This window comes from Gorilla gorilla, chromosome 19 (genome assembly GCF_029281585.2).
Source record: "Gorilla gorilla gorilla isolate KB3781 chromosome 19, NHGRI_mGorGor1-v2.1_pri, whole genome shotgun sequence".
Classification (NCBI taxonomy): domain Eukaryota; kingdom Metazoa; phylum Chordata; class Mammalia; order Primates; family Hominidae; genus Gorilla; species Gorilla gorilla.
Genome location: NC_073243.2, coordinates 48,724,420 through 48,741,034, shown reverse-complemented (window position 1 = coordinate 48,741,034; position 16,615 = coordinate 48,724,420). Strand labels below are relative to the sequence as shown.

The following is a 16,615-nucleotide window of genomic DNA, read 5'->3' as shown; positions in this document are numbered from 1 at the left end:
TCCCTCCATAATTTTTTAGAAATCATTCATTATCTATTTCCCTTATTTAATAAGTGAGAGAAAAGAGGGAACAAGAAATAGATATTAAATAACTTGCCAATGGGGCTAAAATTACATAATGGCTGAAATTAGAATCAAGAGTCCCAGTCTCTCTGCCTTGTCTTACTTTTGAGTTGTGTAGCCAGTCCTCTTCTGTGGACTGTGGCTAAGCCATAAGGTGGGTTCAGCATCCAGTGGAAAGCTTTGGAGTGCCCTGTTGCTATAGTAGGCTGGACCAGTCAGTAAGGCAGAGCTGCACTGATGCCTGTCAGTGTTTGTACTGGGGGTGTGGTTATTACCAGGCTCGCAGAACAGGTGCTGGAAATCATTTATAAGTCAAATTCTTCACTCAGGAAGACTTTTAACAGTGAAAGCAGTTTTTTTTCTTATAAGCAGTATGTGTTCATTGTAGAAATTTCAGGAAAAAACACTCCCCCCAACCAACTAAAGCAAGGAAAATAAAATATTACCTGTAATTACAGTGCTCCAAGATATGGGTGGTAATGACTTAGCCAGTTTTATCTGCCTTTTGAACAGATGACCTCTTTGCTTATTTTTCATCATTATGTATTTAAGAAAAAATGTGCCATTTAGCCAAGGTAAAAATATATCTACCTCACTGTTCTTAAAGCATACAAATTGGGCAGAGAGGATTTTCTTCCCAGCTGGCTCTCTACAGTAAGGGAAATGACAGTAACTTACAGTCCTTGCAGGAGCTAGTGTTCCTTGAGATTCTTTGAGGAGAGCTGGAGCTCTGACTTCACTTTGCTTGTCAGGCTATAAGTTAGTGAAGATGAAAAGCTGTGGTCACTTTTTCTTCCCAAAACAAGAATTACTAGTCTCCTTACTCTTGCATCCAACTTTCAATTAGTTTTCCCCTCAGGGACAAGATAGACTTGAGCTGTAAAAAATAATTTTATATACCTCACATGGAAGGCAAACATTAGGGATAAAAGGGATGTTTTATATTTTAGTAGAGAGAAATCTTCAAAGGGAAGAGTGAAACATTTCTTTAACTGATTAAAACTAAAAGTTATTTTGTGGAAAAATTAAGTCTTCTAAATCCTTTTCATTTTCCTTCAAATTACATTTTAAAAATGTGCCATGTAAAATTGGAACAACAGAAAAAAATGACGGCAGTTCTATTAGTTTGGAAGTATGGATATATTAGCTATGGATTAGCACAACAACAAACCATAGTCCATTATTGTAGTAGAATGCCAGCATACTCCTGGGAGCTTGGCATTTCCAGCAGCAAGTGCACTTACACTAACGGGCTAGGGTTTTAGTGCATGTGTTGAAAACGCCAAGCTTCCCAGAGTATGTGGCATTTCTATTACAATAATGATGATGGCAGGCATTCCATAAAAGGAGTTGTGATGGTTTGTATATAGTCAGTTTTTGTCCTTACAGCTGTCCTACAAAATAGGTATTATTATCCCTTTTTATAGATGAAAACATCAAGGCTAAGTTCACCAAACTGAGATAGTGATGGAGCTTGAAGGAAGACCGATCTTGTTTTAAAAAGTGCTAATTCTCTTTCCAGTCCTACCCCACCTTGTGCCATCCTGCATTCTGTTGCCTCTGACTTTCTCATATAAGGTGTACTTTGCCTCAGGTGAAAAATGTGTTACTAAAATAGCTGCCTATATATTTTTTTCATTAATTGAATTGCTTCTAATATACAAATAACTCCCAATTATGAGGAATCCCAGGGATGTTGTAAAACAGTCTCTTTGCAGAAGTAAATACTCTCTGATTATTTAAAACTTTTAGTATTTTAATTTAGATATTTAATGAAGATTTTACTGAAAAGATGATCTAGCTTTAAGTATTAATAACTATGATAGTAACAGCTTTTGTTATTATGTTGTTTTTACTTTTATTTTGTAATGCTCAGACCAGTTTCTGACTGAGAATGGGAACATTTAGGTTACATAAGAAGCAAGATATTGTATATATTTTTAATATTATGAGTTATACATTCTTCACTGTTCCATTTACTATGTTTGCTCAAATATATCTTGGCTAGAAAAGACTTGTTGAGGCTGTAATTCTAATCCTCTAAGTCAGTGGTTCTCAAACTTTGGTCCCTGAACACCAGCATTATCAGCATCACCTGGGTTAAACCAGAAACCCTGGACATATGGGGTCCAGCAATCTTTGTTATCATATGCACATTCCAGTGTGAGAACCACCGATCTATATGTTCCACATGCCAAGAGTGTGTGTGTGTTCTTTCATCTTAACAAATTCTTCTGGAGTACCTCCTCCAAGATAGTCCTCTGTGATGGGGATTCCACAGACCTCTGCTATCTCTGAGCTTCCCGTTTAGCTTGAAGTATAGAGAGGAGTGGACTCTTAAAAATAGTCTTTCATGAAGTTAAAGTATCCTGGGCTTGGGGCCAGAGCATTTAGTTATTTGTGACTTTTACAGTGCAGGGTGGGCATTACTTGGAAGAACCCCGTGAGTTCTTTCATTTGATGTACTTTCAAGGGCCTGGCCTATTCTAAGAACTGTGCTGGATCCTTGGGCTACAGAGATGAAAGAGCTCTGCCTCCAAGCTTCTTAACCCTAGCAGAGTTTACTCAAGTGTCTGGATCTGTTAGTTTGCCTCTCCTTCATCTATCTTTTCTTTTCTTTTTAGATGGGGTTTCGCTCTTGTTGCCCAGGCTGGGGTGCAGTGGTGCAATCTAGCTCGCTGCAGCCTCTGCCTCCTGGGTTCAAGCGATTCTCCTGCCTCAGCCTCCCAAGTAGTTGGGATTACAGGTGCATGCCAACACACCCGGCTAATTTTTTTTTTTTTTTTTTTTTTTTTTGCATTTTTAGTAGAGATGGGGTATCTCCATGTTGGCCAGGCTAGTCTCAAACTCCTGACCTCAAGTGATCCACCCGTCTCGGCCTCCCAAAGTGTTGGGATTACAGGCGTGAGCCACCATGCCTTGCCTCCCTCATCTTTTAAAATCATTTATGTGTTGGAGTAGAAAGGTTTTATTTGTGTAAGTTTATTATTCGAATTGTAGAAACCTTGTGTTCCCTTCAGTTCTACTTAATCCAGAGTGCGTTCTACCACGGCCTCTCCTAGAGAACATCAGTTTCTTCACCTGTAGAAAGGGGAATATGATGCCTGCTTTGCAGGATGGTTGTGAGAATTAAGTGGGTTAGAGCCTGGGCATAGGGCAAGGCATTAGGAATGGTTAGCGCCAAAATGTGAGGACTCATGTTGGGGTGAAGGATCAGGTGAGAGCTCCAGAGTGTGGGTAGAAGAATTTGGCTGCCAAAGGCCTACATTTCTCCCCTCGCAGGTCTGAGCATACTTTCCCCTTCCTCTTGGCCCTGGTAAACAGAATTAGTCTCCTGTTTCCTCTTCACCACCACTCCTAAAGCAAACAGCCAAGCATTTCCAAAGGTTGTTTTGCTGTGAGCAGCAATGGGAAATAAAAAGGTAAAAGGATCTTCTGCTTCCTCCTCATTTACACCCGGTCCTTGGGAGGCAAGACAAAGTATGCAGAGATGCCAAGAGTTGCCACTTGGGCACCAAAGGGCTCTAATAAACTTCATCTGCACTTCAGAATTTTGGGACCCAGGTGAGAGGCCAAAGTGAGCAGTGAGAGGAAGCAGCAGTGAACTGAGGTGGGGGCAATGTGGGGTGTGCAGGTGACAAAGGATCCTAGAGAGGAAGGGCTGCAGGGCTGTCCCCACCTTTAAGAAGGGTGGAAGGCCAGAGCTGCTTTCTTTGTATTAGAAAAGGTTGGCATCAGAGAAAGCAGCTTACATTTAAAAGATTGGGGCAAATAATTTACATTCCTAAGCATTTTGCAGAGTTACAGTTGTGAAAATAATTCAAATTCCACCAATTTTTCTTTTAATCACAACCCCCTCCCCAACTGCCCACCCAGAATTTGAGACTAGACAATGATTGTTTCCCTTAAATATGCAAGTTAAAATACAGAAATACATCTTGAAAAATTAGTTGATAGTAATTTGTTGTTGGTGGTAGGGAACCCTTATGTGCTTCAGGATTTGGTATGATGGAGTGATATGACTTTTTTTTTTTTTTCTAGTTCAACACTTCCCCTTAAACTAGTGCTACTTCTAGGTGCCCATTGCAGATATCCAAATTAGTGGATGAGAGTCTTATTTTCAAAAATAATTTTAAATAATTATCTAATGCCACTCATATCTAACACAGGTATTCTGATCACTTGGATTCTTGTAAGAAAATGGTGTAAGAATCTACATTAGTGAGAAAACAACCAATACTGAGCAGAATGCTGCTGGGAACTCTTAGTTGGGCCCATCCAATGCATGCTCCATAAATTTTTATGTTGTTTGTATGGTATGCTGTGGTTTACAGTCTGGCCTTTGCATTAATTTGCCATTGTTTTTCTCTCAAATATTAATGAAGTGTAGGAGTGATTGAGTTCTAAATAGGCATTTTTAAGGTAGTCTTAAAATAAAGCTTTTCCTTTAAAAAATATTTTTTTTCAGAAAGATGAAAACTACTTCATTAGTGATTGCTGGCAAAATCTCCTAATGTCTTTCTATAAGCTGTTTAAGCTTAGCATTAGAAATTAGTGCTAGAGGATTTAATTAGCCAGCTCACAGGATGCAGTCCCTTTAATTTAGGATTTCACTTTGAGAAAATTATGGAGTTGAAAAGGGATATGATATTTCATACAAGTTTCCATCTTGGGCCCTTATGTTGTTTGTTCTGCTGATCTGGAAATTGTACATGATTTACATTAAAACTTTTTGTTTTTAATATCGATTATTGTAGTGTGGGTTGTTAGATTATGTGCAGTAGTTCTCAGAGTTGGGAAAGGTAAAAGGGTTTTTTTGGGCAATGATTAACTCATCTACTTTACCAAGGTTACATAATCAAGTATTAGTTACTATACATTTAGCTAATGCAGTGGGTTTAGTTAACCAATGAATACATTATCATGGGAGCATTAACACTTTTGCATTTTTAGACTTGCTTTTAAAAAAATTACAGAAAAACTCCTCACAACCCTTGCCACCCTTTCAGCCACAACATTACATTGCCTTGGTTTCTGCCTTTAATTTCCCTGGGGGTTCTTTTTATTTAGGAAAAGGGTGAAAGATGTATTTGTGTAAGTACTACACCAGTGCTTCTGTTAAATTCTTTTTCAACAAAGAATATGTTACTTGGGCGCCTTGTACACAGGGCGCATATTTTTTTGGAAAGAATGTGCCATGAAAGCAGTAGTTTTTAGTGTGCATGTTTATTTCATGTCTGCCAGTTTATTTTAGCTTAGAAATTTCCTAATGCTTTGAGTTTATAACAGTCTTTCAGTTAACTGAGTGCATATACATAATATGCGCAAAATGGCCAACTTTTAGAAATTATTTGTGTATTTTAAAATCTCTTTTTTTAGTCTGATATCATGTGTCTCCTTGTTCCCTTTAATATGCAACTAAAATTTAACCTAAGATATGAAAAATATGTTAAGAAAAGCTTAATTTCTTAAGCTTAATTTGGAACGTCAATGAAGAATTAAACATTTGCTTTCTAGAAACCTTAATCTTTGTTAATGTGAAATTAACATAGATGATTTGAATATGTGTTCATGTGTGAGAACTTTGCCCCTTCAGTGTTTCTCTACTGAGTCTTTTTGACCTACTATAAGAGCTAAGTGCAAATAATGCCACATCAATATGGCGTAGAGAAGAGTTCTTTCTTCCGCCTGTTGGCAGTGCATTATAAGAGCAGTTCTTCAACTTTCTGGTATCACTCTTAATAATGGAAGTGCCCATAGCGCTTTTGCTTATAAGAATTATATCTAGTGATATTTACTATGTTTGAAATTAAAAAGAAAAAATATATATATCAAATAACAGTAATAAACTCACAACATAATATATCTTTATTAAAAAATCTGCAGTTCTCAAAACAAAATATTTTAGTGAACAGGGTGACATTGTTTTATATTTTTGCAAGCCTATTTAATGTCTGTATCAAAAGAGAGCTGGACTTTGCTGTCTGTCTCTGTATTCAGTTTGTAATGATACTGGAATGTGATATCATTACATTACACATTGCGTACTAATGTGATACTGGAAAACTAAAGGGTTAATAATGCCTAGATGTAAGTATTTTTTAAAATATTAATCTTGTGGACCCTCTCAAAGAGACTTAGGGACCTCTTAGGGGTCCCAGGACCATACATTGAGAATCATTGCATTATAACATTTTAGAATCCTATAGTTACTAGAAAAGATTCTCCCCTAATACTTTCTAGTTTCTCTCTGTATGAAAGTAACACTCTTTTACAAAATCAACTATTTGTGAGTTGACAGAACTTAATAGGAAAATGGGGAAAGGGAGCTGGGTTGAGTAAAGGTATAAGTAACTCTTTGAAATACTTTGATTTTGCCATCAAATAGCAGTGATTCTTCTACTATTGTCTGACTCACTTAACTGAGACATTCTCAGTGATCCCTCTCATTTTCCAAGCCACCTCCACAGGCTAGACCTCTCCTCCCCTCAATATTCCAGTAGCTTAGAAAAAGAAAGTGTTATGGGTGGAAGGGAATGTGTCCACACCCCTCCCCTGTTTCTCCAGCTGGGAAGGGAAGGAAAGGGAAATAAAATTTAATGAGCACTTTTACTATGTGCCAGGTGCTTTACATATGTTATTTCATTTTAATTCCCCAAACAACCCTAGGAGGTATTTCTAGCCACATTTTGCACACAAATAAAGCAAGATTCAGAGAGGTTAAATATTTAATATAAGATATGTAGCATTTAAGTGGCAGAACCTGATCCAAACCAAAGTCTATTCCCAAGGACTATACAACACCGTGCCTTGGTTTGTGCTTTGTTTTTCTTCAGTTCCTGCAGATTAAAAATGGGGATTCTAACATTTTATTGGGTTCTGTTACAGCATGTTGATAAAACAGTTTGACTGCTCTGTGAAGCTCTTGTGGAATTAACTGTCTTTCACAGATTATGTTTTATAAAGTCAAATAAATATTTTAAGAAAAGGTTTATATAATTTATGTTTTAGTTTTACAGTTAATTATCCGTGTTTTTCCACAGAGCGCAGGATTGTCCCTTTTTGTATGCTCAATTCTGTTATATAGAACAGCTAACTATCCTAGAGGAAGATTCTGCATTTGCAGCCCTAAAACAGCTGGTCGTCATAGTTTGTCAAAACTCCAGAAAGGCAAAATCAATTCTCAGGAACATTATTTTGTCTTGAAACAAAACCTAAGAGGTATGACCAGCAGGGGGATGTCTTACAGCCTTCTTGGGATTATTGAGGGAGGAACAGTGTCCTTGTTTGTCCTGTGGGTTCTCAGGTATGATTTAGGATCCACAGAGAATGAGTTGGTAGAATTTCAAAGAAGGTTTCTCAAATTGGAGAGGCCAAAATACACCACTATACAAGGCTGAAGTAGGCTTGGTTGAATTCCTGCATATTGACTGAGTCAATGTATTGCATAATCTTATAAAGTAATATACCAGCTGCCCTTTATGTGTATATGTACAGTTTTCTGTATTTAAGGTAAAACTTCTCTACTTTAGCATGCTCACCTAAAGGTAAGGGGAACCCCCAGCCCCCGCCCGCCAAACAAAACAAAACGAATAGGCCTCAGAGCATTAAATAGCTGCCACAAAGCTAGTCAAATTAGAGATGGCATTAACTGAGGAAAAGAAGTTTCTATAAAGAAAGTTAGCAGTATAGGAGAGGAGTCATCCTGGTAGCTGATGGTGAAGAAAGGTAACAAAAAGAGCCAACTTTAAAAATACTGCCATCTGCAGTTATCTGTTAGAGTTCTTCCTCATTCAGTAACACCCTAAATGGTCTCCTGATTAGGGGGGCAGATTAGAATTTGTGACATTTAGAAATATTTCTGTCAAAAATGGTTGAAATTTTTTGGGCATTTGAAAGATAATCTAGAATTACTTGGAAAATGAACATTCATAAAACACCGTAATCTTTGATGATCTCAGAATAATGAGTGTTATGCTGTAAGACATGTATATGTTTATTTGTGCCTTCACATTTCTCTTGGATTTAAATTGTTTTGGAGGTCACAATATTTTATAGTTTGCTTTTTAAAAAACTTTACAAGAATGGTAAATTTTAAGTAACAAAACTGTATAATATGTGGGATCCCTTCTGCATAATTGTATAATGTCAACATTCAATATTCTTCTTTTCTGACTTGTACTGTATAACTCATGTGAATAAAGCAGGTCATTTTTGCAGAAACCATTTGAGGGCTTCACCAGTTTTTATAAGGCCTCCCCCCCACCTTTTTTTTTTTTTTTTTTTTTTTTTAGACAGAGTTTCGCTCTGTCGCCCAGGCTGGGGTGCAGTGGCGCAATCTTGGCTCACTGCAAGCTCCGCCTCCCGGGTTCACGCCATTCTTCTGCCTCAGCCCCCCGAGTAGCTGGGACTTCAAACGCCTGCCCCCATGCCTGGCTGATTTTTTGTATTTTTAGTAGAGACGGGGTTTCAGCGTGTTAGCCAGGATGGTCTCGATCTCCTGACCTCGTGATCCGCCTGCCTCGGCCTCCCAAAGTGCTGGGATTACAGGCATGAGCCACCACGCCTGGCCAATAGTTAAATCAGTCTTTTTTGAAGCATCTGTTATCTCCTGGTAGACTCTTTAAATACTAACTGGTTTAACGCTTGGATCCTTAATTGTCTTGGCTTTGCCTGTGATTAGAATAGTTCTCCATCTTCAAGGTGTGGGGATGGGGAAAAAGTTATCTCCAATATCACTTTTGCAGAGAGACAAAGACATTGAGTTGGTTGGTGAAGAGAGATGTGATAGTGTTAAGTGGGAAGAGACTGATTTTCTAAATGGTCAGTTTAGGATAACTGTTTTCCTATTAAGATAACCGGTTTCCCCGTGCAAGTACATATATGACAGGTGGAAAACAGAGTTTGCCTTGAACTAAATGTACAGAATGTGCTTGGGAACTTTCCAGCTACTCTCTCTTATGCTCCCTTGGTAATTTTTTTGTCTTGATCTGTGCTGTCCCATGAGTTTTTAATTATTGTAGGTTTATAGTACATCTGCATATATTACAGCAAGACTGCCCTCATTATTCTTCATTTTTGAGATTTGCTGGGGTGTTTACTTTTTCATGTGACTTTTTCTTCATGGGAACATAGATATTTAAAAATTTTAGAATATATACTATGTACTCTTTCTTTAATTGTGGTTTTTCAGAAAAAGTTGTTGATTAAAAGAGACAAAGGAGACTGGAATATCCATTCTGAAACAGTGAGAATATTTGTGAAAAAAACCCAAAGATTATTATATGACAGTTCTCAAAATTTCTTATCGTGAAGCAGTAATAGTGACTTGTTTTTAGGGAATGCTCTTTTTTCATTGTTTCATTGGATAAAGATTATTGCAGCACCTTTCTCCTTTTACTAAATGTTGCTGACTAAGAATGATCAAGGTGAAATTATATTACCTCTGAAAGATTTCTTAGGAGTAGCATTTCTTTCAACTCTCTGGCCTGGGTGGACTGTGCATGGGAAGACAGTAAGTGGGGTTCAGATGTCCTGTGTGTAAACTCTTACCATTGTCTGGCCATCATTCTTGAGTTTTACGTCTGCAGCTCCATGTGCACCACCCGTTCCAGAGTCCCCACATGGCAGCAATCCTTTTCTTTGTGAATGAAGGGGAACTGGAAGAAACAGTGGCCAGCTAGATGAATTTTATTAAAATAGCATCAATAGAGGAAGACTGGGAGAGAGCCCAGGGCTTCACTGTGTAGCATTCAAGTTTCTGTCAGGTACCTGAAATCCTGAGGTCAGTCTGAGTCGTGGAGGTTCCCAAAACTATATTCTTCTTACTCCCTTCAGGCTTATCCTTGGCCACTGAATATGGCTTTGAGAGAGAGAGAGAGGGTGGAACTGAATGGATGCTCCCCCTTACCACCCATCCCAATTTAGGATAGCCTTCCTATGCAATGTAGGGAAAGAGAGCATGGAGGAGTTGTCCTCTGGCCAAGCTGGTCAGGACTGCCTGGTGGGCAGTGGTGGTGGAAGGCAGTTTGCAGTTGATAGTAAGCTGTAGCTAGTGCTATCCAAGGGGGATTGGCCCCAGGGCAGGGTGAGTGCCTCATGTGTGGACCATTATAGGCAGCAAAATGGCCATTGGTCATGGAGCTCATAGAGCAAGGGTCCCTCAACCCTGGGCCGTGGACCAGTACCAGTGGCATTAGATTCTCATAGGAGCACAAACCCTATTGGGAATTGTGCATGTGAGGGATCTAGGTTGCATGCTCCTTATGAGAATCTAATGCCTGATGATCTGAGGTGGAACAGTAGAACAGTTTCATCCCGAAACCATCCCCTTCCCCCATCCATGGAAAATTATCTAATTGTCTTCCACAAAACTGGCCCCTGGTGTGAAAAAGGATGGGGACCACTGTCATAGAGGATTTCTGTGTGGGTCTAAGTTTAAGGTATAAGGCCCTTTAAGGCTTTTTCCACCTTGGTAACTTTGTACCGTGTGTTTGTGTGTGTGTCTGTGTGTGTGTGTGTGTGTAATAACTGTACATCTGTATAGCTTTCCTCTGTATGTGACATGGAAGAGAATCATCGTTATGAGTTATTTAGGTGGTAGTGTATATGAGATTTGGTGGGCCTTGCAATTCTATAAGCAGTTGCTGCTCATAGACATTGCTGTATTTGGGTATACATTATGCATATTGCAGAAAGGACTGTTAAATTTAAAAATTTATCTGATGAAAGTTTGTGAAAGGGACTCCCTTAGAGTTGCGGTATTGGTTGGTTGGAGCCAGCTAGTGGCTGCCTAGAATAAAGGTGGGGAGAGTTAGTTTGTTTTTGAGAAGAAAGCTGAGCTAGGTGACTCTGCTTAAAAAAGGAGTAGAAAAAAGAAGAAACCACTGATCCCACTGATCTAGGGGATTATTGTATTGTATACCACTGATTCAGAGCAGAGTAATGATGGCCTCTTAGTGCGTGATCTAACCACTTCCTATAGGTATGATGGTGATGTATGGCAATATATGTTTTCATATGGCTGTGTAAAATACTTCAGCATATCGGTTGAATACCATTTATTTATTTTTCTTTTTTTACCTGTAAGGGGGTGGTGGTAGTGGTTAGTGGCCTGAATGCTTTTACTTGAATATAGAGGCTGTCATATTTTTTTCTTGCTGCTGTCAAGTCCCACACATTTCAAAGAATTAGAGCATTTCACAGCATCTGAATGCAGAAGCTAAACCCTCCCTTTCTTTCTTTCACCCTCAAGGTTTCCACTTGAGCGGCACAGTGACAGAACCTGCAATACAATCGGAGCCAGAAACTGTTTGCAACGTGGCCATCAGCTTTGATCGTTGCAAGATTACCTCAGTGACCTGCAGCTGTGGAAACAAGGACATATTTTATTGTGCCCATGTTGTGGCACTATCTTTATACCGCATCCGCAAGCCAGATCAGGTCAAACTGCATCTTCCCATTTCAGAGACTCTCTTTCAAATGAATAGAGACCAACTGCAAAAGTTTGTACAGTATTTGATCACAGTGCACCACACAGAAGTTTTGCCAACTGCTCAAAAATTAGCAGATGAAATTCTTTCCCAAAATTCAGAAATCAACCAAGTTCATGGTGAGTATAGACATTAACTCTTTAAATTTCCTCTCTGGATCCTTTTTCACTTATAAATTCAATTCTTCTGCATAAAAGTGAATTAAATGTGAAATAGATCATCAGCATTGCTCTTAGTTGGTCAAAAGAGATTTTTACATTTGTATTCTAAAACATTTCTTTTGAAGTGTTTCGTGTTAGGTGCCAAGGCTTTTGTGCTCAGAAAAATCATACATGTTAAAGCTTGGTTCTTATACTTCCTTTAAATTTGTCACATTTCATCAAGTACTAGATATTAGTTATGCAAAACACTTACTTAATTCACCCTTGTCAATACACTGACTTGTGCATATTGTGAATTTTTTCATTTTCTTTTAAAATTTATTTTCCAGTGCAGGAAAGTCTCTGACCAGTTGCCTCATATTAAGAAAATAAATTATTTTTGGAAAAACATTATAGCTTGTTTAGAGAGAATTTAGAATATGAATATTTTGTATAAGAAAATACAAAAAGGTTTCTTTTAAAACTTTTATACATTGAACATGTTTTCTCATTTATTTGTGAACGCATTTATCGAGTATTTATTTTATGCAGTGCAAATATGTCAACTCACAAGAATATATAGGTGCAACTTTTCAGAAATATACTTACCACTTATTTCATAGAGTACATTAATATAGGACAAATAATGTTGCCAAACATAGGTTGCTTGTGCTTTTAAAACATTTGGACATAATTTTAAAAATATTTAAAAATATGTTGAAAAAAGTAATGCAGTTTTGACTAAACAGCTCTGGGCCTAATGTTGTTACATTTCTTTCTTTATATTGATTTGAAATCTAGGACTAGTCTCTCAACCCTATTCTTTTAAGTTTTCTTCAGTGGTTAGTTGACAGCAAATAAAAATGTTTTCAGAAAAGCAGTTTGAGGTCCTTTTTTGTAAACTTTAAAAATTATGAGATGTAAAAATGTAGAAAAGTACATACAATGTGAATGTGCAGATTAACAAAGTGAACTGTCACCCAGGCCAAGAAATAGATGGCTCTTATCACTTGAGAGGGCTCCAAGTACCCCCTTTCAGTCACAAGTTCCTTTCTCTTCCCCGTGGTAACCACTGCCTAGTTTTATAGTAATCACTTCTTTGGCGGTTTGTGTTTTGTTGTTTTTGACATTATTAAACATTGGTTTAGTTTTATCTGTTTTTAAACTTTGTGTAAATGGAATAATACAGTATGATTCTTGTATTACCTGACTTCTTTCACTCAGAATCATGTTAAGATTTACCCCTATTTTTTCACATACCTGTAATTTATTCATCTGGAGAAGCACTGTCTAATAGAAATATAACATGACCCTTCCCATAGAAATAGAATATTAACCACATGCATAGTTTTAAATATTTTAATAGCCACATTTTAAGAAGTGAAAAGAAACAAGTAAAATTAATTTTGGTAGTATGTTTTCTTTAGCTCAATATATCTAAAATATCGATCCAACACATATCATAATATTCATAAATATTCAAGAAAAATGTTGTTATTTTACTTTTTTTCATGTTAAATCTGTGAAATCTGGTTACTGTTTCACACCTCACAACATAGCTCAAAACACTAGTAGCCACACTGCAAGTGCTCAGTAGCCACATGTGGCTAGTGGTTGCCATATTGGACAGCCCAGCTCTAGAGTCTTCTGAGTATGAGAATACTGCTATTTATTTGTCCTTGTTCACTTTTGATAGGCCTAGTTTTGAAAGGAGCTGCTGTGAACATTCTTTTATAAGTCTCCTGGTGCTGTGAGATACTTTTAATGTGGTTTCTGTGTCAGAGGAAATCCACATAGTTGTATTTCTTCTAGTACTCCCCATATCAGGCTCAGCTTTACTAAAGTAGCTATCATAAGGTGTGTAAAGCGTTTAACTTGGTAGAGTCTGCCAATGTTAAATAACAGGAGTGTAAACAACGCTGCCACAGAGGTACCTTCAGCCCTCCAAAAGCACATGTATTCAAGGACTTTTTCAAGTAGGCTTCTGCTCTATCATATCATCTGCCTCAAATCTTGCTGCCGTGTGAAAATTCGGGCCAGCTAATGGTCATCCCAGAGATTTCTCTGTTTGTGGCTTCTTATTAAATTGTTCAGTGGAAGCAGAGAACAGAATATACCATTTCTTCAAACTTTTATGCATTCTCTCTTTTCCCTCCTTTTTTCCTTAGGTCATGTAATCTGCTAGCGTCACTTTGTTCTCTTGAGTTTTAGTAAAACCGAAAGCCTCCATCAATAATCAGTTGCTTGTTCTGCATTTGTCTTGCTTGTTTTGAAGGATAGTAGCCCCTAAAGTTTCTTATCAGAAAGATTTTTCAATCTATTTTGAAATAATGGAACCAATGAAACAATGTAAACTAAAGTTGGATGAGAGAATGTGTTCACGTGATGTAGTTCTTTCATAGTTTCTAAAATAGGAAAGCCTATCAAGGATAGATTGCAGGTTACCTTTAGACTCAATATGATTTCCTAGTAACTTGTGTGTAGGAACAGCTTCTCCAGAGCAGCAAACTTGAGCAGTTTATCCTGATAGCTTTCTCTTCACTTAATTTATCATCAAATTTGCTCCCAGCCTGGAAATGGACCAATTACATGAGCTGCCTTCCTGCCTTCCATTCTAGTTTGACAAGTGGTAAAAAAGAAGAGAGGTAGGAAGCAAGCCACGGTGACCTTAAGTGATGAAATGGGAAATCTGCTCCCTGGCGGGTCTTATTTTAATTGTTAATGACTTAATGGGTGGTGGGATTAAAAATGTTTTGCAGTTACTTGACAACATGATCCCACCTGCCTATAAAGATCTGTATGTAAGGCACTCTCTTTTAAGAAATCTGTTTCTAAAGCAGTACTTTCTTGTGTGGTTTTGTGGATACACTTTTTCTTTGAGACAAAAGTCTTGAACATGGATATTGGGAGGATTTAATTTTTCTCTTTGGAAAAGCATCACTTTTACCTCACATAGATAAAAGGGTTAAGATATGATTTAGACGTGATTAGTTGGCATCATAAAGACAAGATTTAGCTTATCCAAATCTTTTTTGGAAGAAAGACATAATTTATGAGTAAATACAAAATATGTTGATAACAGTAGGTTTTTCCCCTTTTGCTTGTGAACTTATCCTAGTAGTTGTTCTTAGTAGTTGTTTTTCTTATTATTTTGCAATATTTTATTTTTTAAAGATTTTATCCTGGGGAATTAAAGTTTTTCAAGCCTATTTCACACACATTGTTCTTCACAATTTCCTTGTGAGCAATTTTCTTGTAATTTATAATTGCAATAGTGTGTAGATAAAGAAATCAAAGAGAATGAGTTTAATGACTTATCCAAGGTCACAGATTTAGTGAAGGTTGTTGGAATATAGTTTGTCATCATAATAGTTCAGTCCTTGTCAGTAGACCTTTTAACATTTCAATATGTTTTCATAAAATTTTCCACATAATTTTAATTAGATTATAAAATTAACCACTACATGCTAAAAGAGGCTATAAGATAGTTAATGTTAATGGCCCACCAAGGAGATTGCCAGTTGTAGTTCTGTATTTTTAAAGCAAAATTGTTTGCTCTTGGTTTTATATTCTAATAAAACTTTCTAGCTTCCATGTTCTTAAAAAAGAAGCTGGTATCTTTGCTAAGTACTTTTCTAGAGTCTTATGGATTTCCAAGTACTAACCCCACCCTCATAGTTAATTAACTTCGTCTTTTCTGTCCTTTATGCTTCCTATTAAAGGAGACGTATTGTAGATTGATAAACTGTGGTATAGGGACAGAACACTGAACTTGAAATCTAGAGGCCTAGAATCCAGTATTGTCTCCACTACATATTACCTGTGTGACCTTGAATGGGACCCATTTTTTCTCATATTTAAAATGCTCTTAATCATCTCTAACAGTGTTGGGATAATTTTAATCATACAATGGGTAATTATAAAAAAGATAACTGACCTTACCTCATGTTGGGGTATCCACAAGTACTCATCACAGTTAAGGAGAGAGAAGCCAGTAAAGGGATGGATAATACTATAATTGGAGGCCAGATTGCTTTCCCTGACTTTCTGGCACATACTTCCTCCTCTTTTATTTTCTCTCCTACGGCTTTTCTTACACTAATCTTCCTATGGGCTAGCCTGTACTGGGTAGACTACCACAAAGAGGGACAGTCTGAGGGGAAACTGTGGCCTTGACGCCAACCTAGAATAGAGGAAAAGAGGAAAGGATCATTTCAGTGGCCCTTTTACTCCCAGGACCTGGACTAATCCTGAAAGTAGCCTAGACTTACCCCTCACTTCCCTGTCATGTGTCCAGAGATGCCATCTCAGCTAGCCAAATGTAGAAGGCATTTATTCACATATCGGATGAGGGTTGGCATATGACATCTAAGATCTCTTCCAGCTCTGTGTCTTTGCTGGTGGTTATCTACAGAGGCAAAGAAGGAACCTAGGCTCCGTACTGCAAAGGCGTACCTTCTGTAGCTTCACCCAGGTGTGCATTCATGTGTTGTTTTTCCATTTCAATTTGTTTGAGCATGGTTCTTACACAACCAAGACCAAGAATTCCATTTAAGTCTGCCTGTCCTGCTTAACCTTGCCTCTGAATGCCTTTGTGTCCTGGACGCCTTGTATATCAGTCTATTCAGACTATCTCAGATATTAGCAAACAAACAAGCAAATCTATTCAGCAGTCCCATCTTCATTGCATAGCTCTTCATTTTCATTTGATTATGAGCTTCATCAGGCTGAAACTGTGGCCTCTGTATCCTGATAGCTTCTCTAAGCACAATACTTAAGATGTAATAAGCACTCATATTTGTTAAGCAAAAAGTATGACTGTCATTGTTCGTTCTGTTTTGTTCTTAGTAGGAAGTTGGGTATTTATTCTTTAAGGACATGTACACTTTTATGTTCCAAATCTACCAGTGAGTGACAGCT

General features: G+C 37.6%; 1 protein-coding gene across 1 annotated transcript in view; it reads left to right on the top strand.

Annotated features, from left to right (window-relative positions):
* ZSWIM6 (zinc finger SWIM-type containing 6) overlaps nucleotides 1–16,615 on the top strand; it is a 211,161-nt gene that overhangs the window by 126,326 nt on the left and 68,220 nt on the right. The window contains exon 2 of the mRNA XM_031003380.3: nucleotides 11,318–11,674. Coding sequence (XP_030859240.1) covers nucleotides 11,318–11,674 — 357 coding nt within the window. The remainder of the gene's footprint in view (nucleotides 1–11,317; nucleotides 11,675–16,615) is intronic.